The 27,500-nt window shown below is 40.3% G+C and overlaps 1 protein-coding gene across 6 annotated transcripts in view; it reads right to left on the bottom strand.

Annotated features, from left to right (window-relative positions):
* The window catches only part of Wdfy3 (WD repeat and FYVE domain containing 3), a 250,897-nt gene extending 223,613 nt beyond the window's left edge, over positions 1–27,284 (bottom strand). For 2 of the 6 annotated variants that reach the window (XM_048364030.1, XM_048364031.1), the window contains exons 1-2: positions 26,147–26,577; positions 403–525 (exon numbers count right to left, since the gene is read on the bottom strand). In XM_048364030.1, the coding sequence (XP_048219987.1) occupies positions 403–454 (52 nt within the window). In that variant the 5' untranslated portion in view covers positions 455–525; positions 26,147–26,577. Of the gene's footprint in view, positions 1–402; positions 526–26,146; positions 26,579–26,854; positions 26,998–27,149 lie in introns of those variants that run through there. The other 4 variants (XM_048364027.1, XM_048364026.1, XM_048364029.1 and 1 more) reach the window with 4 other exon arrangements.
* Between the last annotated feature and the right edge of the window lie 216 nt (positions 27,285–27,500).

The raw sequence follows: 27,500 nt of genomic DNA, 5'->3' as shown, positions 1-27,500 counted from the left end.
GTATAAACGTACCACAAGTTATTCATTCTCTTGTCAAAAGCATCTGATTTTTGTCTTGTTTGGCTACTGTAAACATTTATATGATGAAGGTTCTGGTATGTCTCCATATGCGCAGAAGTTTCTCCTAAATGTATGTCTAAAAGTCAAGAAATAAATGTGTTCAATTTTTCATTAGACCACTTTTATATCCCCAAAAGTGTTTCCCAACTAAAAATCTCACCAACAGTGAATCATATTGATCCAAGTATTCTCCAATATTTTGTAATGCCATCATCCTAATTTTAGGATATAAGATGGTATTTAATTGTGGCCTTAATTTGCATTTTCTGCTGATTAATGATGAATATGTCTTCCTGTTTGTTGGCTAACTCACAATTCATCATGGATGAAATCACCACTCACATTTTTTGTTCATTTTCCTCTTGACTTGTTCACTCTTTTCTAACTGTTCCATAGAAATTATATATGTGTTATAGGCTGGTTAGCTGGTTTTTCCAGTCTGGAGTAACCAAGTACAAGTAAATATTGAGACAAAGAAAGAGAAATAGCAGGAAGCCAGACAACTGGAAACATCAAGTTAAAAGTGCCAGTATTGTTCCCGAACCACTTTCAGAATATCAATGCAATTTACAGGGATCTTAAAATACTCAAGATATAAAACACTATAGAAGAGATACAGCTTCATAATCTTTCATGAAGTAAACCCAAATCAAATGTTATAAGATGAAATTGGTATATTCTAACTGTGATATATGCAACATAATCTTCAGGTGTCAAGTGACAAACATGACACTGGTCACAAGCAGAGCTCCCATTTTTACTGTAATATTTTATGTATTTTTTAAATCATGTTTTGCTTGTTTCCAATTTAGAACACATCAGAGACATTTTGAGAGGGGTGAATTTTAATGTATATATACAAAAACTGAATTTCAAAACTAAATTTTAGCCAGGTGCTGGTGGTTCACACCTATAATTCTAGTTACTCAGGAGGCTGAGATCTGAGGATCAAGGTTCAAAGCCAGCCCAGGCAGGAAAGTGAGACTTATCTCCAATTAACCACTAGAAAACCAGAAGTCACACTGTGACTCAAGTGGTAGAGAGCTAGCCTTGAGCTGAAGAGCTCAGAGATAGTGCCTAAGACCTGAGTTCAAGCCCCAGAACCGACAAAACAAAACAAAACAAAAACTAACACCTGAATTTTACATAAAAGAGAATCCCACAGACCTGTATTTCAGATTTGGCAATAAGCCCATCTCTATGTCCTACCTGTCTTTGAGTTGCTTTTCTTATACCTAACACTGAAATCACGCTGATAAAATTCTCAGAATTCCTGAAGCAATTATCTACCCTTTAGATTAAAGGTAAAAAAGAAAAAAAAATTCCCAAGAGAGTCCTGATTTTTAGAAATCTCCAAACATATACAAAATAGATGTTAGGGATTCCTGAAGCAATTATCTACCCTTTAGATTAACGATAAAAAAGAAAAAAAAATTCCCAAGCGAGTCCTGATTTTTAGAAATCTCCAAACATATACAAAATAGATGTTAAATTAAATAATAACAAAATGTTAGTTTTCTGAAAGAAACTTGTAATTTTATAAACTTGTAGTTTTATACCACCACTCCCTCCCCCAAGCTATTTTAGGAATTATGACAGATTACTTGATGAAAAAGCACCAGAGGAAATACAAACACATGCCACACAAAACCTGAATCATGCTACATGCCGATTCTGATGCCTACAAGCAATTGGAAGAGAACTTCAGCACCTCTCAATGAATTCTATTCTCCTACCTGAATGTGTAACCCCTTTTCACAGTAGCAATTTCAGGGCTCACCTCAAGTCTAACTCCTCCACTGTCTTACAGCAGTCATGCCTCACCAGGAGCAGGTGGTTGTTCACGCCTGTAATCCTAGCTACTCACAAGGCTGAGATCTGAGGACCATGGTTCAAAGCCAGCCTGGGAAGGAAAGTCTGTGAGATTCTTATCTCCGATTAACCACCAGAAAACAAGAAGTGAAACTGAGGCTCAAAGTGACAGAGCCCTAGCCTTGAGCAGAACAGCTGAGGGACAGCACTCAGCCCCTCAGTTTAAGCCTCGCGACCAACAACAAAAAACGTTATGCCCTTATTCATGCAAGGACATTGCTCTTATAAACCTAACTGTTCTCTGCTGCATCATTAATTTTCTCCTGATATCACAAAATCACTGGCAGATATGTTCCAGAAATTGAGCACAATAACAATAACCCTTTAGCCCATACATTCCTTTGATGTTATTTTTAACTTCAAAAACAAATGTGTACCTACATCCTGCCAAATTGAGCAGGCTCCTATGGATTTTCTCCAACCTGTACCATACCAATGAAACTTGAAGGTCCTTACCCTACTGGTAGCATGATTCCAACACTCCCTGATCCACTGTTCTCTTGGCTCCCCTCATTCTATCTCCCTGGCAGCTTCTCACCCACCTTTGTTGGTTCTTCCTTTCCTCCTTGACCTCAAAAGTTCAAGTTCTTGCCCTTTCTAACTCATCAGTAAATACTATTGACAATCTACGCAATATATTCAGGACCTTACTACTTCTCATCAGCTACAGGGTACCAATTCTGGTCTAAGTCTATTATGTCAATTTGGGGTTTTGCCATAGTTTCATAACTTCCCTTCCAACTTCTTCTACCCTTACCCATTCTCATCATACATACATCTTACATACCCCATACAATGGAACATCTTTTCCCCTCACCTCCCAATGGCTCCTATTTTACTCAATACAAGTCAACATTTTTAAAGTGTTGAAAAAAAAAATTGGCCCCCAAGCCCTTCTGACCTCATTGTCCATTGACCTCCTTACTATACCTTCTACAGCCCAGGTAAATTCTTACCCCAGGGCCTTTACACATGCTCATGCTGTCCTCTCTGTCTATATGCTTTCCCACAAGATTAGTATTCTTATATGCATCATCTCTCCCTATCTTTAGACCTTCCCTCAAATATTTCCTAGGCAAAGTCTTTTAAAATCCAACAAGTCTGTTCACCATTGTTTGATTTTGTCTAGTGCTACCAGTAACATTCATATCACTTCTATTTCTGCTTCTTTTTCACCCACCAATATATAAAAATCCATGGCGCAAGAGTGTTATTCTACTTCATCTTCAATGCCCCAGAAAAGGGTCTAATAACCACTAACGAGCATCAATAAATATTAACAAGCAAATGGGACAACTACTTTCTTAAAGCTAAAAACAAGGAGGAATCATTCTGAACTTATAAACAAAATAATTTAAATAATTATGGAACCACAGATAGATTTTTGATGTACAGTAATCATTCTGTAATTTGTTCAAAGGATAAATGGTTAAAAAGATAACCCAAAGACCACAGAATAATACACTGCAGCTAGCACTTCCAAAACCTTACTAATCAATATAGTAATGAGTTCTCTAAAATTTCACATTTTAGATTCTGACCATCCACAGAAGTCTGTTTATTTTCCACTAACTGCTACCACATTCAACAATGGGTGGTTTGCAGAGCCATACCACCAACACACAGGAAAGTATTATAAAAATGTTCATTCCAAGCTGGTTCCAAACAAAGAACCAAGTATTTTTTGAATGAAGGAAATGCAAAAATAAAGGGCAGATATTTTTAATGTTTTAAATATTTTGCTTAGAAATGATTTTAAACTCACAAAAAGTTGCAAATATTGTAGTCACTCCCTTTGCTTTATCATTTTTGTTGTGTCTTCCCATTTTTTGTCATTCATACAGATAAACATGTACACAGAGACAAACACACCACACAACTTCTGAGCCAAAGATAAAAGTATATACTTCACTCCTTTGGTGGAATGTGACTTGCCTTAGCAAAGCTCTCTTTTACAAACAAAGAATAGATAACAACTTCAACAAAGTTAACAGTGCTAGGATATGTTTATCTATCCATGGCCTCAATTCATCCTTCTGAATCCTTCACAGGATTTCTCCCCATTCTGTACAGGATTTCTGACATTAAAGTTATGTAAACAGCATAGCCCTGCACTACCTTTCTTCTAAAGTAGCACAATCCTCATTTAGATTTGCCTGATGTTTCCCCCTGATGAATTTTGTGTCGTTCTGGTTCAAATCCTTTGCCAGGTAAGTTTTGTCAATATTTTTCCCAGTCTGCAACTAGCCTTTTCATTTTTTTTAATAGGAGAGCACATTCATTCTAAGAAAATTAATTAAGGTAAACACTTACGTTTGACTTTGATTCACATATACTATAATTAAACATTTTTAAGATGATAGACAGCTGTTTAAAAGGTGACAAAAAAACAACAACAACCCATCAGCTAGTAAACAGCTTGAAGATGATGCAATCTGGTCTGCACATACCAAACCTTAGCTTTGGAAAGCAAGCCCTTACAGTTCTGTGTCCCCAGCAGATGCCCAGACAAGAAGCCTGAAGTTTAGAAACCTTTCTCCTGCAATTACTTATTCGACTCTGAATGATCAGATATTTCAGAAAAGAATATAGTGTACTTATTGTTCATTCAAAAGCAAGTTTTAGATGGAAATTTCATGTTGATAGGCAAGTACAGAAATTCAACCTAAAAGTAATCACTCAAAAAACCTAATTAGGGGGGCTGGGGATATAGCCTAGTGGCAAGAGTGCCTGCCTTGGATACATGAGGCCCTAGGTTCGATTCCCCAGTACCACATATACAGAAAACGGCCAGAAGCGGCGCTGTGGCTCAAGTGGCAGAGTGCTAGCCTTGAGCGGGAAGAAGCCAGGGACAGTGCTCAGGCCCTGAATCCAAGGCCCAGGACTGGCCAAAAAAAAAAAAAAAAAAACCTAATTAGGGGCTGGGAATATGGCCTAGTGGCAAGAGCGCTTGCCTCCTACACATGAAGCTCTCAGTTCAATTCCCCAGCACCACATATATGGAAAACAGCCAGACGGGGCACTGTGGCTCAGGTGGCAGAGTGCTAGCCTTGAGCGGGAAGAAGCCAGGGACAGTGCTTAGGCCCTGAGTCCAAGGCCCAGGACTGGCCAAAAAAAAAAAAAAACCAAAAAAAAAAAAAAAACCCTAATTAATTTACAACAACTTTCAGTAAGCATCTGATAGCCAAAGACATACATTAAAACAAAGCAAAAAGTACTATTTATCACTTTGCTGATAGTATAACTCGCTTTACATAGACTCCTTATTAACCCTTATTTACCCTAAAATCGTCCTTTTTTTAAAAAAATAATAACTTTTCTTTTGCTTTTCTTTTCTTGAGACAGGTTCTCACTATGCAGCGCAGGCTGGCCTCAACTATCATGAGTGTTGAATGTTGGAATTATGGGTATAAACTACCATATCTGGGAATCTCTCCTAACTTTAAGCAGCAGCATTTTTCATACTAATAAAAGCAATTTTTTTTCTAGAACTAAGGTTTGAAATCAAGGCCCTCACACTTCCTAAGCATATGATCTTACCACTGGAGACACATTCCCAGCCCTGATTCTTCCTTGTTATTTTTCAGACAGGGAGCATGCCCAGTAAGATCCACCTAGGTGAGGATTCTCAGAAGCTAGAACAGGCGTAGGCTCCAAAGTCCACTTCTTAATAGAGAAAGGGTCTCTGGAACTTTTCTGCCAGATCTGGCTCTGAACCTTGATCCCAACTATCTCAAACTCCCAAGTAGCTAGGATTACAAGGAGGAACCACTACCACTTGGCAAAGCACATGCTTAGTAAAATACAAAAGATCAAATAGAATCCATTTTTAAAGCAAAATAATCAATAGTAATCAAGCTATTCATCACCATAATACTAAATCTTCTGGTTTTCCCTCTAACCCAATATCATAAAGATGTTCACTGTTACAAGTTCAGTGTAGATCTTTCTAGACATTTTCTATGTTTAGATAAATATACTAGTATATACTAAAGCGCACATATAGCCACTGTAAAAACCAAAATAAAAGGTATTTTACAATAAGGTTTTTGTAAGTGAGGAACTATAAAATGTAAAACCAAAAAGGAAAAAGGTATGAGTCAATTAAGCTAAATATAGAAGTATAGTCACTGAGTATAGCTAAAATCATGCTTAAGTTCTGGGAAATTAGACAATATATGATTCTATAGTAGGCATTCCTTGTAGTGGCTGCCATGACTTGACACAGATTTTTCAATGACTTGAAAAGATCACAAGGTAAATGTGAGAGAGAAAGAGAACGAGAGAGAGAGAGAGAGAGAGAGAGAGAGAGAGAGAGAGAGAGGTGGACGGTAGCTATTTAAAGGAGCCTATCAAAAAAAAAATCCTCACTACCTCATCCAATTCTTCCAAATGTATCCAAGGCCAAATCAAACAATTCTTTACCAAAAAACAAAGTCTCTTAGTAACTGAGGGGATAAGATAGTCCATATCACTGACAGTGACACTTCCCCAGCCAGCCTGGTCCTAGCTCCAGTTTCATGAAAACCAAGTTGAAGGAGCAGCAGTTATGTAAGGACCGGCTAAGACTAACTTCACCACTCTGCTGCTGAGAGTCCGTATGTCTGAGTCCACGAGAACAACCTTTTAGCAGAGAAATGATGCCAAACTCTTTGTATTACAGAAACACAATTCTGAATTTTCCTCTGCCAACACCAGTATCTGAGCATAGTGAATGTTAATCTCATTTGTGGTGTGGTGATGGTGGTGTGAGTATTGGGGTTTTTTTCCCCCTGTAGTATTAGAGTTTGAACCCAGGGCTTCAAGCTCACTCAACTGTCTTGTTCAGAGCTCACACTCTTATCATTTGGGTCATACCTGCTTTTTACTGCTTATTTTGGAGGTTAAGTCTTGTGGACTTTGCTGCCTAGGTTGTCCTCAAACCATCATCTCCCTGACCTCAGCCTCTTGAGTAGGATTACTGACATAAGCCACCAGTGCTCAGCTGTGATTGCTTCATTCTAATTCACATGACCTCTGAACCAGGAATTCACTTCAAATGGCAAAAACAGAAGTTCATGTACCGTCCCTCTTCTTATAAAGCACCTTCTTGTTCAGACACCACCACATTAGGAGGTCATGGCTTCTTGAAGCTTGATATGCAAGTTCTGAGTTCGACCCTCACCAAAATCTGACACTGGAGTACTGGCCCCTATTATAGAACAGGTTCTGGTAACACTCAGCCAAATAAAGCATGCCTCCTACCTCTAAAACATACTGGATGTGGAATCCAAGAGGATGGGGCTGGTATAGCAAAACTCCCTGTGTGTTGGTTCTTGTGTCAAAAGCTTTGGAACCTGTTGATCTAGTTTTATTAATTAGAAATCCAAATAAGTATGTGTCTTTACTGAGAACTGAGCTTGTCACTTTGCTTTCCTCATGATGGTAGGAAAACTAGCAAAAAATGGAGCCTATAAACCTGATTAAAGTGACTTTCTCTGGCTACCAAGGGATAAAGAGGTTGAAAATACACCTTGAAGGCTAATAAGACTGAAAAAAATGGCAGATGAGTCTCTTGGGGTTTGGGCAAGTAGTTCTGTTCTAAGTTTTTAATGGAAGACTATCACAATTCTACACAGCTAGAACTACCAGAACTCACATTCTTTCACCTTGCTAAGAACAGATCCCCCATAAGCCAAGATACCACAGAATAAACAGAAACAGACATTGAAGTAAAAACAGATTAAAACTTTGCATATAGATTCAAAATTAAAGACTTTAGCCACTATTTATTTCCTTAACTAATTACTGGTAAGTATTCTTTGTCTTTTTTCATTAAATACATTTCCCTTGCATTTCCTCTTCTCTTTCCCCAATCATGAAGATGGTGAGTTGGCAGGAATTAACTTTAGACTATGAAATACCAATAATTGTCCACATGGAACCAGGGTTAGCATACTATCATACAGTCAGCTGCACTGAGGTTCTGCCTCTAGATGTGGTACTTCGTCTTGCATTTATGTTTATTCCACTAGAAAAACTGCAACAATAGATGGCATTGCAGAGTTATCTCCATATTTATTCAAGTGGAAAGGAAATAAACAGGAAGACAAATAAACAGGGTTAGCAAAGAGCAAGATGTTCTACAGCCATTCCTGGAGTGATGTCCAGCTTTGAGCTCCTCTACTTTGGTTCCCAATACATGAAAGTAGAACACCAGGGATATAACTACATATCATAACCCTGCATCTTCTGCTCTAGTAGAGACAGATACTGGAACTGATCGGGGTTTATTCGTTCTGCCTAATAGAATATGTAAACTCAAAAGGCAAGGCAGATACCAAGCAAAGCTACCTTAGTGGCAGAGGTTTAGAAAGAAGGTACAAAAACTCCTGTTCAAGAAAGGAAAGGATGGGCTGGGGATATAGCCTAGTGGCAAGAGTGCCTGCCTCGGATACACGAGGCCCTAGGTTCGATTCCCCAGCACCACATATACAGAAAACGGCCAGAAGCGGCGCCGTGGCTCAAGTGGCGGAGTGCTAGCCTTGAGCGGAAAGAAGCCAGGGACAGTGCTCAGGCCCTGAGTCCAAGGCCCAGGACTGGCCAAAAAAAAAAAAAAGAAAGGAAAGGATGATACTGTCCAAGAAGCATTGTACTCATAACCTGACTTATGGAATTTTAACTTCTTTGTACAACTACTTAATAACAATAATAGGGCTGAGAATATGGCCTAGTGGCAAGAGTGCTTGACTTGTACACATGAAGACCTGGATTCGATTCCCCAGCACCACCACATATATAGAAAATGGCCAGAAGTGGCACTGTGGCTCAAATGCAGAGTGCAGCCTTGAGCAAAAAGAAGCCAGGGACAGTGCTCAGGCCCTGAGTCCAAGGCCCAGGACTGGCAAAAAAATAAATAAATAAAATAAAATGTTTATTAAAAAACAATGATAATAATATTTTTTTTTAAAGAACCCTCCTGTTTAAGCCCAGGATGCACACACCTGTAATGCCAGCACTTACTAGAAACTTTGAAGCCAGCTTGAGCTGGTGACGCTGTCTAAATTGAATTAAAACTCCTACTAATGAGAGCCTCAAAGCAACTTTAAACCTAAAGTTATTCTGTTCAAGCTCCAGCCATTTAATCATCATTGAATTCCCAATTCAATGGGTCTTTTAAATACCCTTTTCCCTCCTCAAAGTAGTGTTAGCTATCTGGTACCAAAAACCTATTGATATGACTTCTAGAAGGTTAACTGAAAGGTGTGAGAGGTTCTTTTTTTGCCAGTCCTGGGGCTTGAACTCAGGGCCTGAGCACTGTCCCTGGCTTCTTTTTTTTTGCTCAAGGCTAGCACTCTACCACTTGAGCCATAGCACCACTTCTGGCTTTTTCTATATATGTAGTACTGAGGAATTGAACCCAGGACTTCATGTACATGAGGCAAGTACTCTACTTCTAGGCCATATTACCAGCCCAAGAGGTTCTTTTTTTAATGTCCAATATCCTAGTCATGATTTTCCTTGCTCCCTCTTACTTACTCAGAAATGAAACTCCCAACAGTCTAATTTTGCCTTCATGACTGTGACATTAGAACTCTCCTGCCTAGCATGCTTTTTCATATCCTCCTATTTTGCAAGAAAGCATATTTACTCTAAAACTCAATTCTCTTCATTTTAGTAGCAGTTCCCTGTTAAAGACGTCACTGTGAAGCATCAGCAGTTCTCAGCATCTCGTGATGCCGTACCAGTGCCAATAAAGCAGACTAAATGAATACTGATTAACAATGGAAGTGATTTTTACCCTGAAAAGATACTTGATACAAAGAACAGAATGGCTAAAATCATCCTGTTTCAGTTTCTGCTCTCTATGTGCTTTTGCTTCTCCTGTCACTAAAATCTTGGACCACAAACATAGACATGTGGTAATTACATCCTCATCTTCAATTCTGACAAAGGCATCATTAACATTACCCAGCCTATAGACTCCAGATTCAATGACCATGGTTTCTACCTCTCTCAGACCCAATTTGTTCTATTCCTGCCTCTTCTACCATCCTAGTCCTGAATAGCTTAATTATGACATCTAAACTTGTGTTCTGAGATTTCTACTCTCACATGCCTTGGTCCTTTCTAGGACTGAGACCTACTTACAATTACCAGTCCCAATCAAAAAGTTAGAGACCAGGAAAAACAGAGAGAATCTTCTGGTGACCATCTATCTACATACCTACCTATCTACCTACCTACCTATCTATAAACAATAGGTTAATGTTAATGTAGGTCAGTCACTGTAGCCCTGCCATAGGAACTTTTGGTGTTTCTAGTCTAAGCTACTTTGACTCATGCACGGAGCACTGTCCCCATGTGTGGATTCATTCTAAGTTTATCTTGTATAACAGTAACCTCTGCCCTACTCGGAAACTGGGCCATGCTTTCTCCTATCACGAATACGATAAAGCTCTATCAAGTCTTAAGATACAGCAAAAATGATTAAATGTATAAAATTTAGTACTACAAGAAAGCCCATATTTTCTAAAATGATATTAGCTGGACACTTTGCAATAGAGTACCACTAAAACAATAACATAATTTTACAAGAAAAGTTCCCAGTTTCAACCACCAGACTATAACTTTTAAAAATAAAGGATGACAATGACTATATATGTAAATATTCCATATGTTGAAAAATATTTTATGTTTTAATGTAGCATATTGAAGTTATCATCAGAGACCCACAAGTTTCAGCAGCAATCTTGACACAAAACAGGTAAGGTACTATAAAACAGTATATATCTGGCCAGATAAGGAAGGCAGTAGTACCTCTTTCAGCCAAAGCTGAATTCTTCATGAAAATTACTGAGCTTCTAATTCTATTTGGTGTCCAAAAATGGGATCCCTACCACTTTACCTAAGATCAAGTTATGTTATTAATATTATGCCCTCATTAAAATTGTTCACTACAGTTTGATAAATCTCTTTTTTTAAAAAGTCACAAATGGGATCATCTTCAGCATAACCATTAAACACCAAGTTTCCCAAGATTCAGGGACAAGAATATAAACAGTTACCTCAAGCACTTCATACACCAAGAGCAGCACAATAAAAAACAACAAAACAGATAATAAAGAACTCCAAACACTTATCAGAAGGAAAGACACTGAGACCTCAAAACAGACACTGCTACTATATTAACAATCGCCTATTTATAATCTAAACTAGTACTTAAACAAGGTCTTTAAGTGAAGGAGTAACAACTTAATCATCTTAACATTTTCAGCATATAAAATCAACATTCAATAAAACTATTGCTAAAGACTGAAAGATTCAGATGCCTACTAAACAAGTACCAAGTATATTCACCTTTACCCTGCAGTATAATAACTACAGAATACACAACCAATAGAGAGGACTTTAAGTGTGAGTTCTGGAAAACTCCCTTTTCCTAAAACAAGACCCTACTGATCCAGACATGGAGCTGTGGCTCAAGTGGTAGAGTGCTAGCCTTGAGCAAAAAAGCTGAAGGATAGTACCCAGGCCCTGAGTTCAAGCCCCAGTAGTGGAAATAATAATAATAACAATAATAATAATAACTACAATTCCAATAAGTCAGAGCATTCTTTTCTTTTGCATGTGCTAGTACTGGGATTAAGCTCAATGCCTTGAGCTCTTGCTCAGCTGACACTCTACTACTTGAGTCATGACTCCACTTCAGGCTTTTTGCTAGAAATAAGTGCCTCCGCATTTGTCTGCCTGTGCTGGCTCTGAACCTTTGTCTGCCAATCTCCGACTCTACAGTAAAAAGGATTAGAGGTGTGAGCCATTGGCCCCTGACTCAGAGCATTCTTTACAAATGAGGTCACTGTACTATCTTAAAAGTTTTCATAAAAATTAGAGATTTCTATTGATCCCCTTAAGAATAACAGATGATGAAACAAAATTTTAATTCAAACTGTGCACTGTACTTCTGCTACTTAGGAGGATAAGACACATACACAAAATATGGACATCAATATACCTAGCACACCATGATTACATGTCTAAACTTTAAGGAAACTCAAGAAAGCATACACAGATGTGATTAATAACTATTAGCCATGATCGACATTAATTTATTTGCATAAAAATTAGTGGAATGCAACCAATTTTCTTTCATCAAAACAGTATTTGTTAGACTTCTTCATACTCAAATCTTAGAGAAACTAAAGGACCCTATACCCTTTTCCTCACACAAGATGTACACAGGTATACATCTGAAAGAAGCAGGAAGGAGAACACAGAATAAATGGAAAATAGGGGGAAAAATACAGTAGAAAAGGCCTAACAAATGCAAAGGACACTAATGAGAACAAGCTAAGCAACTCAAGGGCAGCAGCGAGAGGGTGAAAATTAGAGAAAAAGAAGGAACAGATTACATGTAGCAAAAGAAAAGATAGATAGATAGATAGATAGATAGATAGATAGATAGATAGATCACCCGATCTGGAAGGAACTGTTTTACGGTTATTATATATATTATTATTATATTATATATATTATATATGTTATATATAATATATTATATTATATATAATATATATTATTATATATTATTATAATCATAGAGGATGTAAGCATTGTAGGCTAGAGTGACAATGTACATTAAGGATAAGACTTCTGTTTATTTTATTTTATATTTTGGTTTTTGAAAAAATAATTAAGAAAGCAATGGGGGTGGGTTGAGGGGCAGGGGGAGGGAAGGATGGAGAAAAATGAGTAAGGGGATAACAGGTAAGACAAGAATACATTTAAGGTATTCACTACCTTAAGCATGTAGCTGTAACCCCTCTGTAATCATCCTGACAATAAAAGAAAACCCAGCCCTCCCAAAAAAAATTTAGGTGCTGGCATCAGTGACTCACACCTGTAATCCTGGCTACTCAAGAGGCTGAGATCTGAAGATCAAGGTTCGACAGCCTGGGCAAGGCAAGTCCATAAGACTCTTATCTCCTGTTAACCACCAAAAAGCCAGAAATGGAGCTGTGATTCAAACAGTACCTTTGAGTGGAAAAGCTCAGGGACAGTTCAAGGCCCAGTACTGGCACATGTGCACATGCCAACACACACACACAAACACACACATACACACAGAGGCAGAGGTAAAATGCTAAGGTGCAAATATCATCAGTAGCTACTTGAATAAATAAGCAACAGCTAAGCAATGATGAAAAAAGCAGTATTTGCTAAAGGAAACCTTCATGAGCTGGAATGGTACTCTGTCAAGGGACATGGAGATAAGCAAAGCAATGATTAAACTCTAGACTAAAGTGGATGTCAGCAAGCTGAGTAGGAACAAAGACACTGTCAAAGATGTTTCAACGTATGGCAAGCAGTGATCAAAATGGAGTGATTATTGATGAAAGTGTTGGTCATGGAGATGGGGTGCAGCTTATAGTGTATATGCCTAATGTGTGAAGACGTGGGTTTGATTCACTGAGGAGGGGGGAAGGGAGGGAGAAGAGGAGAAGAGGAGAAAGAGGAAAGGGGAAAAGGAGAGGGAGAAAGAAAGGGAGGGAATTAATAAAGCTAAGAAAACATGAAGTACATGAAAACTACATAAGAAAAAAGTAACTTTCTAACGATGATACAAGACTCCTTTCCAAGCTCATGTGAATAGCACTGTGTAATCTCCCCTGCCCCAGCCCAATCTCACAGGCACCTGTCAATGAGAGGAGCAGCCTGGATTTTTAGCAGCTGCCAAGTCTTAACAGGCTCCTCCACTTCTTCCTAAGAGTACAGACACATATGCCAACCCATGTGTGGTTATGCAACCTAAGATAAGCTGGGAGTCACTGGACTTATTTACTCTAGTGACTCAGAAGTAAATCTAGGTCTGGGTGGAAAAGTAGGTAGAAAACACAAACGGAATGTTATGACACCTTTCTCATTAACATCTAATGCACAACTAATGCTAATTCAAAATTTTTTTCTGCTTTTCACAGGTCTGAGGAAGAAGCTAGCTTTCAGAAATGTTTTAGGCTTGAATCTCCATCATCCATTTCATAAAACTCTTATTTTCTCTTCCTCTTTTTTTCTCCTTCCCCTGTCATGTTCTGTTCACCCACATTTTCCCTCACCTTCTTCCCCTAGTCTATTGCTTAAGCCTACCACAGTGGCTACTCTCCAAAACAGTGAACTGCACCAGGCTGACAAAAGTTTCCAATGCTATTTCACTCAAAAGAAATAAATATTTTAAGATACTGAACTTCAAAGGTACCGTATTAGCAATATACCAATTTGCTTTTTAACAAGAGATAACACATTCAATTCAGGATTTAGCAAAACAAATGGAATATAAAAAGAACATTTGTCATTAATCCAACAGATTGTTATCTTCAAAAAATATACCAAGACTTTTTTAAGTGCCAAGTTTTGCATCTGTGGATTCAACCTACCAGGATGAAAACAAAGGGGGAACAGGGTACACAGCTTGGTGGTAGAGCACTCACCAATCATGCACGAGGTCCTGTTCAATCCCCAGCACTGCAAAATACACAGAATTCAAATTCTGTCTGTACTAAACAGCTACAGATATCTTCTTGTTATTCCTTAAACAACACAGAATAACCCCCATTTACATAGCATCCACATGAGATTAGGTATGAGAAGTAATCCAGAGACATATATAGACTGTATACAAATACTAAGCCATTTTATAAAGCAACAGGAGCATCCCTGGATTCTGATATCCTCAGGGACTCTGGAAACAATCCCCAGTGAATACTGAAGGACTACATGGTAGATTTCCACAATCATTATGGAAAATAGTATGGATGCTACTTAAAGTGAGAAGAAAATTTATGTGATCTAGCAGTCCTTCTAGACCTTTACCTGTTCAGAGTAAGAAAAACTTTTTCATCAATTAAATTGGATTATGAATCTACCCAGAGATTTATAGGACAGAAAAAAGAAACACAAGAGAGGAGGGAAAAGAAAGAGATGACAGCAGGGTGAAAATGAAAAGCACATCATATGTATGGAAATATTATAATCAAACTCCTTTGTACAATTACCATATGCAATTAAAGAAACACAGAATATGTATTATCATTCTTTTACTATACTCCTAAAACTCCTGAGTAAACATTTACTTCCTACAGCCTTAATTTTCTTACAATGTTTATTATATATGTGCATTTACTCATACAACAAATGCATAATAAAATCTAATTACATACCTGTATTGTGTTTAAAGAGACAATAAAATTTTCTGAACTACATTTTACACTATGTAGTAATATTCTATGGTTGCTCAGTTAGCAACATTATTAACACCCCTTCCACTTTTCCCAATTTGCTATATTATTCAGTATGTTGGTAACAGATACTTAATAAATATTCCTTCACTAACTGCTGAGGGTTTCTTCTTTTATAATATTACACTTAGGAATGAAAGTTCCCTGTACGCAAATTTAGAAGTGATTAAAGAAGTCCAGTAAAGAGGAATTAGGAAGGATGCCACGCAATTAAATTTTTTACATGACTTCATCCAAGGCTTGGACAGAATTACCCAGAAGAAAATAATCAGCTATTTGTTAGTTCCTTATCCCCTTTTTGTAGAAAATTCAGGGAAGAAACATGTCCTTGGTCCGCTGCCCACAGAAATAAAACACAGATCTGAATATTCACATCAATATCCTTACTGTTTTAGGAAAAAATACCAATATTATTAAATTTATCAAGTTTTTTAAAGTGAGTAAGATCACTATGCTTTTAGTAAAAGGATACGTATCAGTTATTATGCCATAATTATAGAAGATATGACTTGGGGAAAGACTGATGAAAGATACATAAAATTCTGCTGTCTTTTTGCAACCTCCTGAGACTAACTTCAAGACTAAAAAAAATAAGGTTTCAATAAGTTACTAATTAGTAAGAGAAATTAAAACACATAAATTGTTTTCTAAACTCAAATGCTTAAAATGTACTAAGTAATTTCCACATTTTCAGAAAACATTTATAGGAATTAAAGTGTCAGTCCTATGTAAAATAATCAACTACATAAACAAATAACTTATAAAGTAAACTTTATATAAATATTTCAGTTAAGAGTAATAACAATAGCCCTACATGTTAATGTGCAGATAAACAAATCAGCATCTCCCCTTGAAGAAAATAGCAGATAACACAAGACAACGTTGCCATGACATTTTGGTAAGCCAAATAACAGCCATGTATCAATTTTGGTTTTCCATTAGGCTACTATTCAATCCTCTGAGTCCATACTGGCTGGAGAAGAGAGACATGAAGCTAAGAGGAAACCCTATACAGGAAGAAGCTGAGCCTAGAACGAAAAATGTATTCAAGTGTTGAACACTTGCCTATTACAACATGTCAAAAATCACCGGTTGCATGAACTCCACTCACTACCTATGTACCATAGGTTATGAAAGAAACTGAGGAAAGCTAAGCTTGTGTAAGAACTCAAGTATCTCTGTTATCTGGAGGATATCGGGATGACTGCCTATAAGACGAGCAATCAGGGTCCAGACAGGCCCAGTAATCTTCCCAACTTTCTTATAAAGGGAGAGAAAGAATCTTCTGGTTCCTGGACTTCTGAAGTGCTAATCCAAATAAGCATTAACCCATTGTATGCTGTAATAATGAATACTTTATAGAGTAAGACCATACACAAAAAGAAACAATGGTAAGGACTTTACTTTTAAAACTGTTCACTCATCCTGTAATTCTCTTAACTCTAGTATACAAGAAGAATGCTCTAAATCCACTGAGCTTTACGCGTATTCTTTGTTTTGAAGTGTCTACCCTATGTTTGCAACCTCTCCTAAACAAACATACAATTACAGGGCCACCAGGTGCCAGTTCTCTTTACCAAGAAGGGATTCAGTTAAAGTCCTGAGCTAACTCAAGTAATGCACCTGGCCAATATCATGTGTGTTTCATATATCACAAAACAATGATGTATTAAATTCAAAATCACTAAAGGTCTGAACATTGTGCTAATGTGTATCTTATATAGCAACAAGGAGGTGCCAAAACTTACAAAGAAACTTTATGAAAGAAAATTCAAGTCAAACAAATACTTTCTTTGAGAAAAATCAATCTTCCTATGGTATGACCACTCTATTGGAGAAATAAAAACAAGACCCTACTTATTCACACAAGCACTAAAGGAACAAGAAAACAAAAAAAAACAAAAAACAAAGCCTCAAGCTCAAAGCACAGCCTCAGCATGTCAGTGAAATTACAGTTTAGTTGGTCAAAATACAACAATCTGAAATATCAAGAATATTTTATGACCTATTCCACAATCCACTATACTCAACAAAACAAAACCAGAGATAGGAAGAAAGTGACTCAGATTAATTTATGTGTTTTGCTTCAAGCTTTATGGCCTCTGCACACAGAGAAGTGAGGATCTCTAGATGATCTCCCTATGTTGGAGCCCAAGCCATCTAGGCTGAAAGACAACGCCTCAAACCAGTAGAGTCAGGTAATTAAACTAAATACTTCTTGATATATCCAAATGAACCACACTGAGAATTATTATTGAGGTCATTTCTGGTGCTAGATTTTTGGAACTCTGCAGGACCAGTGTTTTGGTTGTTTTTGCAATTGATATTCTAGATTTATCTGTGGTTGACTTATTGAAGATTTAAGGTCTTAGGAACAAATCAACCTCAAAAACTTCCAACCACATTAAGTATAACAAAGTATGAGTTTGCCAAACATTTTGCAATGAATCCTATCTATTTAGCTTGGAAATAAATTATTTCTCCATTTCTTTGCAACTATATTTCTTTACTATTACCTTGGTTTATGGTGAAAGAGGGCATGAGCCTCCTAAGTATTTGACATTTCTTAGGCAAGATATTAGAAGAAACATAATGCATGCTGAGGAAGCTTGTCCAAGGGTTTTGAGAAGCAGGGGGACAACATAGTATATATGCATAACATGCACTCAATCATTCACCAAAAACTTACTGAGTACCTATTACTCAGAGCTCACTAAAGTTGGCAAGCAGCAAAACAAACTCCATGTCCACAGGTGGTAGTAGTCACTAGGAAAAGTGGTTGATTATCTTCTACAGAAATTTCAATGGTTATTCTCACATTCAGTGATTCTGTACTTAAACAGACATTTCTTGACATGAAGATTCAGAAGCTTAAAAAATCTAGGCCTCTAAGACCCCTAACCTCAAGACAAAGCAGTTACCAAGTGTTCTAATAGGGTATGACAAAGGGTGCTAACACAGAGGAAGGGCCACCAGGCGACATTCCAAGTAGAAGGAAAGGCTCAGGGGCAGGAGAGGATGCCTGCTTCAAAACACAAAAGGAAAGAGGAATGCATCTCTGTGCAGAGACTACAACGCAGGCTCAAACTCACTGAGTTCAAAAGTCATAGTTTACACAGTGGCCAACAGGGACAGAGAATGCTACCTTCAACTCTCACCTCTCTGCAGCCAACCCTTTAAGATTCTCTGAACACGTCAGGCACAATCTTCTGCTCAAATGTTATCTTAATAAAGAGACTTTCTCACACAGCCCTCGATCAATGGCGATGCCACCAACCCCTCAGCACCCCAGTACGCCCCTCAACCCCCCTCAACCCAGTAGCATTGTGTTTCTCCCTAGCACTTGAACCCTAGCATCATAGGGAGTGACTGACACTTAGGCTACAAGACTATAACAGGCTACAGCATATATTATGTACTACAACTGACAGTTACTGTCAGTATATCTGAGCATATACATTATTTGTTGCTAACTCCCAAACTAGGAACTTGGCTGCTTTACAGTTCTGTCACCTAGTCCTGTGCTTAACAGATAGCAGACTCAAGTCTTTCTTTAAAAAAAAAAAAGAGCAAACCAAAGGCTATCAGAGAAGAGGCTGGAAAACATGAGAGCAGATGACAAGGAGCTCTGTATATACCTACACCTGTCCAGCTGTTTTACCACCTCTGATAATGAATGACTTTTGGAGCTTCAAGGATTCTAAGCAGGAAAGAGAAAAGGGCATTGGAAAGACCACAATTTCATATTTTTCAAAATTTTTTAATAATTTATTTTGGAAAGGAGTAAGAGAAATCTCTGAGCAAAGGTGAGGCCAGGGTCAGGAGCACTTCAAGACCACTGCACCTACCACAGAGAAAAAGAAGTGACTAACTAGAAAGACACAGAAGAGAAAAGCAATCAGATCTGACACCTGAATGTGGAATCTGAGGAAGGCTGACTCGCGGATGGTGAATGCCAGGTTTGATCTAATGAAAAAATGAGTGCTAATGGCATTTACACAAACTAAGACGGCCAGAGAGATAGGAATACCAGGAGGAAAGTTACTTGTCGTTATTGTTTTAACACATTGAAGTTTGTCTACATGATAGCTCACTACCTATGTCCAGACAAGAAATTGGCTACTTCTGTGTATAAATCTACAGCTCAGCAGTAAGGTTTGGATTTATTATTCTTTTTAAATGTGACTTTAAGAGTTAATGCTTAATACATTATTTTATATTATATTACAAATTATATTATATATTATATTGAAGCAGCAATATCACTTGATCCTAAGAGCTCAATACAAGAAGGAAAGAAGGAAAGAAGGAAGGAAGGAAGGAAGGAAGGAAGGAAGGAAGGAAGGAAGGAAGGAAGGAAGGATAAACATACTATTTCAAATTGAAATTAAATGACTGATTTTTCAAATATTAGCTGCTAGATATGAAAAGCTTAAAGGTATTTTAGAGCTGAGCAAAAAATCAGAATTACAAGTGTCATAAATTCTTAGTATACACTGATGTATAACAAGTAAAACTTGACAAACTTGATGGTAGTAAAAATAAATAAGTAAATAAATCGAATACACTTAAGACTATACAGCCAGGTGCCTGTGGCTCACATCTGCAATCCTACTCAGGAGGCTGACATCTGAAGAATGCAATTTAAAGCCAGCTCCTGCAGACAAATTCTAGAGACTCTTATCTCCAAGTAACCAGCAAAAGGCTGACAGTAGAGCTGTGGCTGAAGTGGTAGAGCTCCAACATTGAGCAAGAAAGCCAGGGGCTGGGGATATAGCCTAGTGGCAAGAGTGCCTGCCTTGTATACACGAGGCCCTAGGTTCGATTCCCCAGCACCACATATACAGAAAACGGCCAGAAGCGGCGCTGTGGCTCAAGTGGCAGAGTGCTAGCCTTGAGCGGGAAGAAGCCAGGGACAGTGCTCAGGCCCTGAGTTCAAGGCCCAGGACTGGCCAAAAAAAAAAAAAAAAAAAAAAAAGAAAGCCAAGCAAGAGCCTACAACACTGAGTTCATATAACAGGACAAAAAATAAACTAACTTAAAAAACAGAACTATATATTGCATATTAGATGAGAATTAGCATAAATACTAAAATTAAATGCTATAGTTTTTACTATACTAGTGATCCTTAAAAGTCTTAAGGATGAGTTCAAAGTCTATATGGTCAAATTATATATTCAAAGAATGAATTATATGCATGTATGAAAGTATTACAATAAAACACCTTTGTGTAATTAATATACACTAATTTTAAATTTTTCCAGAATAAAAGGTAAATCATCAAAATACCTCAAGAATATAGTAAATGTCTGGTATTTTTGCTTTTCTCTCAATTTTCCCATTAACCTTCCTAAGTGATACTGGGCAAGAGCAAAAAAGTACTTCAGGAGTCTTGGCTATTGGAAAGCAATATCCCTAATAATTCCACTGCTCAATTTTTATTTTATCTCTCATTGTCTAGTGATATTTTGTCTACTGATAATTCATAAACATTTCACCCAACTACACAAATTTGAGATATCTCAGACTAGACACTATTTTCTGGAAACGTCCTGCCGAAGTTGAAATAGGAGTTCCAAGTATCCCCTTAACACAAGCACCAAGACTCCCTAACAGACACCCTGTTCAATGGCCAACTCTGGGCTCTGTTGTGACAAGGCTTTGCATGGCCCATGCACAAGACAATTATGTACGCATGCGGAAGTGTATGCATGACCAAACAAATGCTCATTTGTTATGAGGACAGTTGAAGAAGTTCATGGAAATATCTCTTACTATTTCTGAATGCTCCAACTAGTACTATGGCCATTTCTCTATACATAATCTACTACAACCACTTCCTATAGATAAGGTTATTCTTCTAATTGTTCTGTTCCATATCCCCTTTTCCAATTGTTTGTTAATTATTCCAGCAAGGCAACATGGTTTTTACAAGTGAAAATTAAATGTTCATTTTGTATGATGGGTGGAAGCCTAGCACTCAAGAGTTTTGGGGCAGGATGATCATGAGTTCAAGGTCAGCCTAGCTACTTTGTGGCTTCAAGGCCAGCTACACTTTGAGACCCTGTCCCAGATAACAAAGGGCTGAAGATGGAGCTCAGTGGTATAGTGACTGCCTAACATGAGGAAGGCCTACATTTTAAAATATATATGGATGGATGGAATGGACGGATGGAAGGACAAACAGACATATTCATATAGGATACATGTTAATTCAACTCCTGGCCCACATTAGAAGCATAAAGTTAAGAGTTTAATATTAAAGACGACTTCTTGTCAAATGGTATTTCCCACAGGTTTGGGTCAGCGACCTTACGTTATGTAACTAAAACCAAACAACTACTAAACATAAAAAGGTCTAACATAGACCTCTCAGTGGAGCTATATATGTATGATCATGTAAGACAAGGATAAGCAAACTCTACTGTTGATGTTATATTTAAAGTTCTAGCTAAATTTCCTTTGGTGTATGCCACATGGCTACTGTATATGTTTTTGGTACAATGGGTATTGTATATATGCCTACCTGATCTAGGAAAGGGGAAAAATAAAACGAGGATGTAAGATATCACAAGAAATGTACTCATTGCCCTATTATGTAACTGTACCCCTTTTGCACAACACCGTGTCAACAAAAAAAAAATTTTTTTTTTTTTTTTTTTTTTTTTTTTTTTTGCCAGTCCTGGGGCTTGGACTCAGAGCCTGAGCACTGTCCCTGGCTTCTTCTTGCTCAAGGCTAGCACTCTGCCACTTGAGCCACAGCGCCACTTCTGGCCATTTTCTGTATATGTCATGCTGGGGAACGGAACCCAGGGCCTCATGTATATGAGGCAAGCACTCTTGCCACTAGGCCATATCCCCAGCCCCTTGTCTACAAAATTTAATAAAAAAAAATATTAAAGATGAGTTTGGAGGTACATACGTAGAGTCCCAGCACTCAGGAGGCTAAGACAGGAGGATCTCAAATATGGACTACAGTAGCAAGACCTTGTCTTAAAAATAGGAAGGAAAAGGGGATCAAGGGGGTAGGAAGGGAAGGAGAAAAAAGGGAAGGAAGAAAAAGGAAAGAAGGAGAAAGGGGAACTAAGTTTCTATATTAGAATTTCTATATTGAGATTTAAAGGAAAGAAAACAGTCCGATGAGTTTATAGAACCTTGGTGTATGATTGCAAATAAATATTGGAAAAATACTTTCTCTACAATTTAGACTTTTCTTGTTATTTTTAGTTTTCGTTTGACAAAGGGTCTGAATATATCACCCAAGCTAGCCTGGAACCTGAAATACTCCTGCTTCAGTGTCTGGTATGCTGTGCTTACAGAAGTATTAGTATTACACCATACTTGGCTCGGGGGAAAAAAAAAGTGTACCTTATGTAAAAAATATATAATACACGTAATGACAAATGGCTAATTTTTTTATTAATTGATAGTATCAAGTGCTGACAAGGATTCAGGGTAAATGAAACTCTCATATATTGCTGTATATATACAAAACAGTATAGTATGGCCATTTGGGGCAATAATTTAGCAATTCAATAAAAAGGTAGACACTGATAAACATGTCATAGGACCCAGTGATCCCGCTCATAGGTATTAACTCAAGAAACCTAAAAACTTTTGCCCCTCACATAGACTTGAATGCAGAAGTTTGCAGTAGCTTCATTCACTGTTGTTCCAAACTGAAAACAACTCAAATGCCCATTACTTTCTGATGGACAAACTGCCACCTTGACACAAAGGGATACTACTCAACAGCAAGGAAATAAACTCAATGGTATACTGGAGCTGGCTGGCACAGCTCATGAGAATCCATTGTTTTCAGAATTTCTGTTAGCTGGTTCAGGGAGCTTCAAACACAGGCCACAGGAAGAGTATTAGTTCTACGATAATTAGTAAATGGTACCAAACAGGGAAGTTCTATGGAGGCTGGAGCAGGTTGTTAAAAACTTGCAGCCCATCACTGAACAAATTACTGTTACATGAAACAACTTCAATATCCAAAAATACTATACTGAAAAAGTGAAAAACTCAAAAGGCAACATACTCTAAATTCACTTATAGGATATTCTAGAAAACACAATTGTTAGACTTTAGGTAAATGAATGGTTGTGGGGAAAGGGAACTGAATACAAAGGGGTATGACAGAGCTTTTTAGGTTAACAGAAATGTGCTATGTCTTTATTGCAAAGCTTTTACTGCATGTAAATTGAACTTAATAAATGTAACTTTAAAAATTAAAATAGATGTCATTAACTTCATAAGTATTTTATGGATGATAAATGTATAGAGATGGGGGGACTAGAACATAGTGGAAATATCAGGAAGGTAAATTTTGTATAACATAAATAGAAATAAATATTTAAAATGTCAAAAAGAAGTATATTTGTAATCACAAGACAAAAATCAGAGACTCAATATCAAAATCGAGAGACAAAGGATAAAAAGCCAAATGACTCCAAAAGCAATACTTGCAAAACCATTTGGTGTAAACCAACTGAACAACTCATAGGGGGAGAGGGGAAGGGGGGAGGGGGGAGGGGGGAATGAGGGAGAAGGTAACAAATAGTACAAGAAATGTACCCATGGCCTAACGTATGAAACTGTAACCCCTCTGTACATCACTCTGACAATAAGTAATTTTTTTAAAAGAAGACTAAAAAATAATCAGAGACTCAACGATCTTACCAAGTATTCTGTAGAAATGGCCCTGTAGGTGTGATTTCAGACCAGTATTATTAATACAAGTAGAATTTAGTATCATTAAAGTCTCTTTCTACACAGAGTATATGGCTCAAAAAAAGAAAAACCATGATAGTGTTATTACAATCTCAGATAAACTTCTCATTTCTAATCAATGTCCTAAAATATCAATTACTAATTTTAACATCAATCTAACACTGCCACTGATTCAGTTTTAGGAGTGCTGCTCTAAGTTTAGACATTCTAGGTGTACACTTTGGTCAAACAATGTCAATTTGACTTTCAAACAGCCTCTCTAAATATCTACTAACCCATTTGCAAAATAGGATTAACATTTTCCTGAGGTTTGAATATGAACACATGAGAAACTATCTAAATGGTAATCCCTCAACTACAGACATTACTCAGACATAATTAAGGTACATAAATTATCTAAACTAATCCTAAGAAATTCAACTTCCCAAATATAGGAAATGTTTGTTGTTGCTTGTATGTTTTGAGGCAGGATCTCACTATGCAGCCCAGGCTGGCCCACACTTCTGGCCCCCCTCTTCCGGGTACTAGGAGAACAAGATATGACCCACTACCCCCAGCAAGGAAATTATTTAATTATACATCCAGTGGTTTATGGTCCTTAGTGGAGTTAGAGCCTTTATAGAACATCATGATTACATGGAATCTTCATCCAGACCCAAACAAGAACAAAAACCAATATAAGCAGAATACCCCATGTATTTCTGCAGAATACCCTGTGAAGATGAGTGATGGAACTTAAGCATCTTCAACATAGAAGATTCAAAGATTGAACTAATACTGAAATATTACATTGCCATATTTTTCAGATTTTGTAAGACCAGAATATCATGTTTTCTCCTTTCTGCAGAAATTTGAGGAAGTACATTTTCACAGGAATGGATTTCAACTCAAAGACAGAAATTTACATTAAAAGACTCTTCTTTCTAGTTGCTTGACACAGACACAATGGTTCAACCTGCAATTCGAAGTTCAAATATAAAAACATGCCCACCTAATCCTTAGAGTCCCAGGCTCCAAGTTTTATTTTTCTTTCTAAAGTGGGATTTATTTTTTAGTAGACATATGGACTAATACCATACCTAGTTGTCTGGTTTGTTTGGGTTTTTCTGGTAAGCAGCACACTTGGTTGTTTTGTTATGTGTTTTTTATATGGCCTGATGGTGAAAATTAATTGTTCTAAGTCTACTACAAATAAATACCAACTTGGAAATATGCTATGTCAATGCAAAAGGTCTTGTTTTCCTTTCTTAGTTGTTTGGCTTTTAGACTACATAACAACCAGTTAGGGCCACTCACTAATGCCTGCTCATTGGTGAACAAAAATAGTTTTCCCTATGTATAAGCATCACACACACACACACACACACACACACACACACACACACACATTTCTAAGGTGCTGGAAGCCCACGACAGGGTTTACCTACATAGTAAACATCTGGTTGTCTGCTTTCATCAGATTATTTCTGTGAATGGAGACCTAACATTACAGAGCCCAGAACGAAATGGTCCACCATCCACGGCAGGCGGCCAGATGGCTTTAGCAGGAAAGGTCACGCTGGCGCTGCCCAAGCCCCCCGCCACCGCCGCGAGCACGAGCGATGCCGCCACATCCCGGGTACCGGGAAGCCGGAGCATCCCTGGATCCTTCCCCTTCCCCAGAGCAGGGTTTCCAGCGCAGGGCGCAGGGGGCTGAGCCAGGTGAGGCCCGCAGCCTTGGCGACGGCGCCCCGGGGATGGAGGCCTCTCCGGGCTGCGCCAGGGCGCGCGGGGGGCTCCGGGAGCCGGGCCGCGGGGCGGGCTTGAGCATGGGGACGCGCCGGACCCCCGCCCCGCGCCGCCGGGTTACGCCCCCGCCGCTCGTTACAGGCCACATCCAAGCCAGGTTCCCCCCCCCACGGACCGCCCGGTACCCCTCGACCCCGTGATCGGGCTCCGCGCCCCACCCCCCCCCCACCCGTGACCCCGACCCCGACGGCGCCCAGGCCGGGCCGCAGCCGGAGCCCGCGGGCCCAGGCGCGGGCCGAGGGGGCGCGCGGTCCCCGGGGAGGGGACAGCTGGGCCGCGGCCTGGTCCCCGCGGGGCCCGAGGCCGGGCAGCGCCTCCGCCCCGCACGTCCGGAACAAAGCGGCCGGGGCGCGCGGGCCCGGGCAGCGCCGCCTCGCGGGGCGCGGGTCGGGGGGCGCGGGGAGGCGGGCGACACTCACCGGAGACAGGGAGGGCCCGGGGGGTGGGGGGCTCCGCGGAGGGAGCGGCGGGGGGACGCGACCGCGGGCCCGGCGGGGACCCTGCGGGCGCGAGGTGCGTGCGGGAGCCGGGTCCGCCCGGGCGGGCAGCGACGCTAGGCGGCCGGGGCAGCGACGCCGCCGCCGCCGCCTCTGCCTTCTCGTGTCCCGGTCCTCGCCGCGCCGCGTCGTCGTCCTCGCTGCGTCCCCGCCGCCGCCGCCGCCGCCTCAGCCTCGGCGCTCGTCCCGCTTCTCCTCTCCATCAAGGCCGGGCCGGGCCGTGAGGACCACGCTGGAAAGTGAAGGGTTGTTGCCGTTCCCCGCAGCTGTTGGTGGCCATCTTTAATCCTCCTCCTCCTCCTCCTCCCCGGCGCTCTCCTCCTCCCTCCGGCTGGCTGGCTGGCGAACTCAGGATCCTCCTCTTTCCCCTCCTGCTCCTCCCACAGAGCCGGCCGCAGAAATCGCCGCCGCCCGGCCTCCCCCTCCCGGCCTTTCCTTCCTCTTTCCCGACTTCCTCCCCGGCTCCGCTTCCCGCGGCCCCCCACGCCCCGCACGGCCCGGGGCGGCGGGCGCGGGGCGGCCTGCGCCGGAGTTGGGGCCGCGGCCTCCCAGTCCCCGCCGCTTCCCGCCGCCCGCAGCCCACAGCCCGCGCGGCCCCGGCCTCGCGGGGCCTCCCCTCCCCACTCCCACCTGCTCCGGGGAAGCAGCCGCCGGGGGGTCCGCACGCGCAGCCCTGCGGGCGGCCTCCCTGCCCGTCACCCAGCGACCGGCAGGCGCGCCCCGCGTTCGTTTCTACTCCAGCTGGAGTACAAAGGGGCTGCCCGCGCCGGCGAGCGAAACTCCCGCACCGACTCCGGAGAGGCTCCCATCGCTCCCCGACCCCTTCCTCGCCGTCTCACACGCGCGCACACACGCACACACACACACGCACGCGTGCGCGCGCACACACCCCGCGCTGGATGAGCCCGGGCTCCGGCTCCCTGACCTTGAGTCCACACGCTGAGATTTTACTCTGCCCTTTGCTTCCCGCAAAAACCATTCTGCCCGCCTCCGCCGGTCCCCGACGGCCCCGACGGGCTTCGGGAAGCCCGGGACCGAGTGGCGCGCGGTCGGCACACCTGTCCTGGAGGGGCGTCCGGTCAGCCCCGCAGCCCCTGCGGCGGGGAAGGGGGCCCCCGCACCCAAAGCTGGGAACTCAAAACTTGCTCCCCCTCGCTCTGCAGTTCCAGGATTTCCTCTAACCAGAGATGAACAACTTGGGACGCGGACCCACGTGTAATGATTGACCACCCCGATGGCCACCCACCCGGGGAGGGTGGGGAGCCCCTGCGGGGAA

Source organism: Perognathus longimembris, chromosome 16 (genome assembly GCF_023159225.1).
Source record: "Perognathus longimembris pacificus isolate PPM17 chromosome 16, ASM2315922v1, whole genome shotgun sequence".
NCBI lineage: Eukaryota > Metazoa > Chordata > Mammalia > Rodentia > Heteromyidae > Perognathus > Perognathus longimembris.
This window is presented reverse-complemented; position numbering and strand designations above follow the sequence as displayed.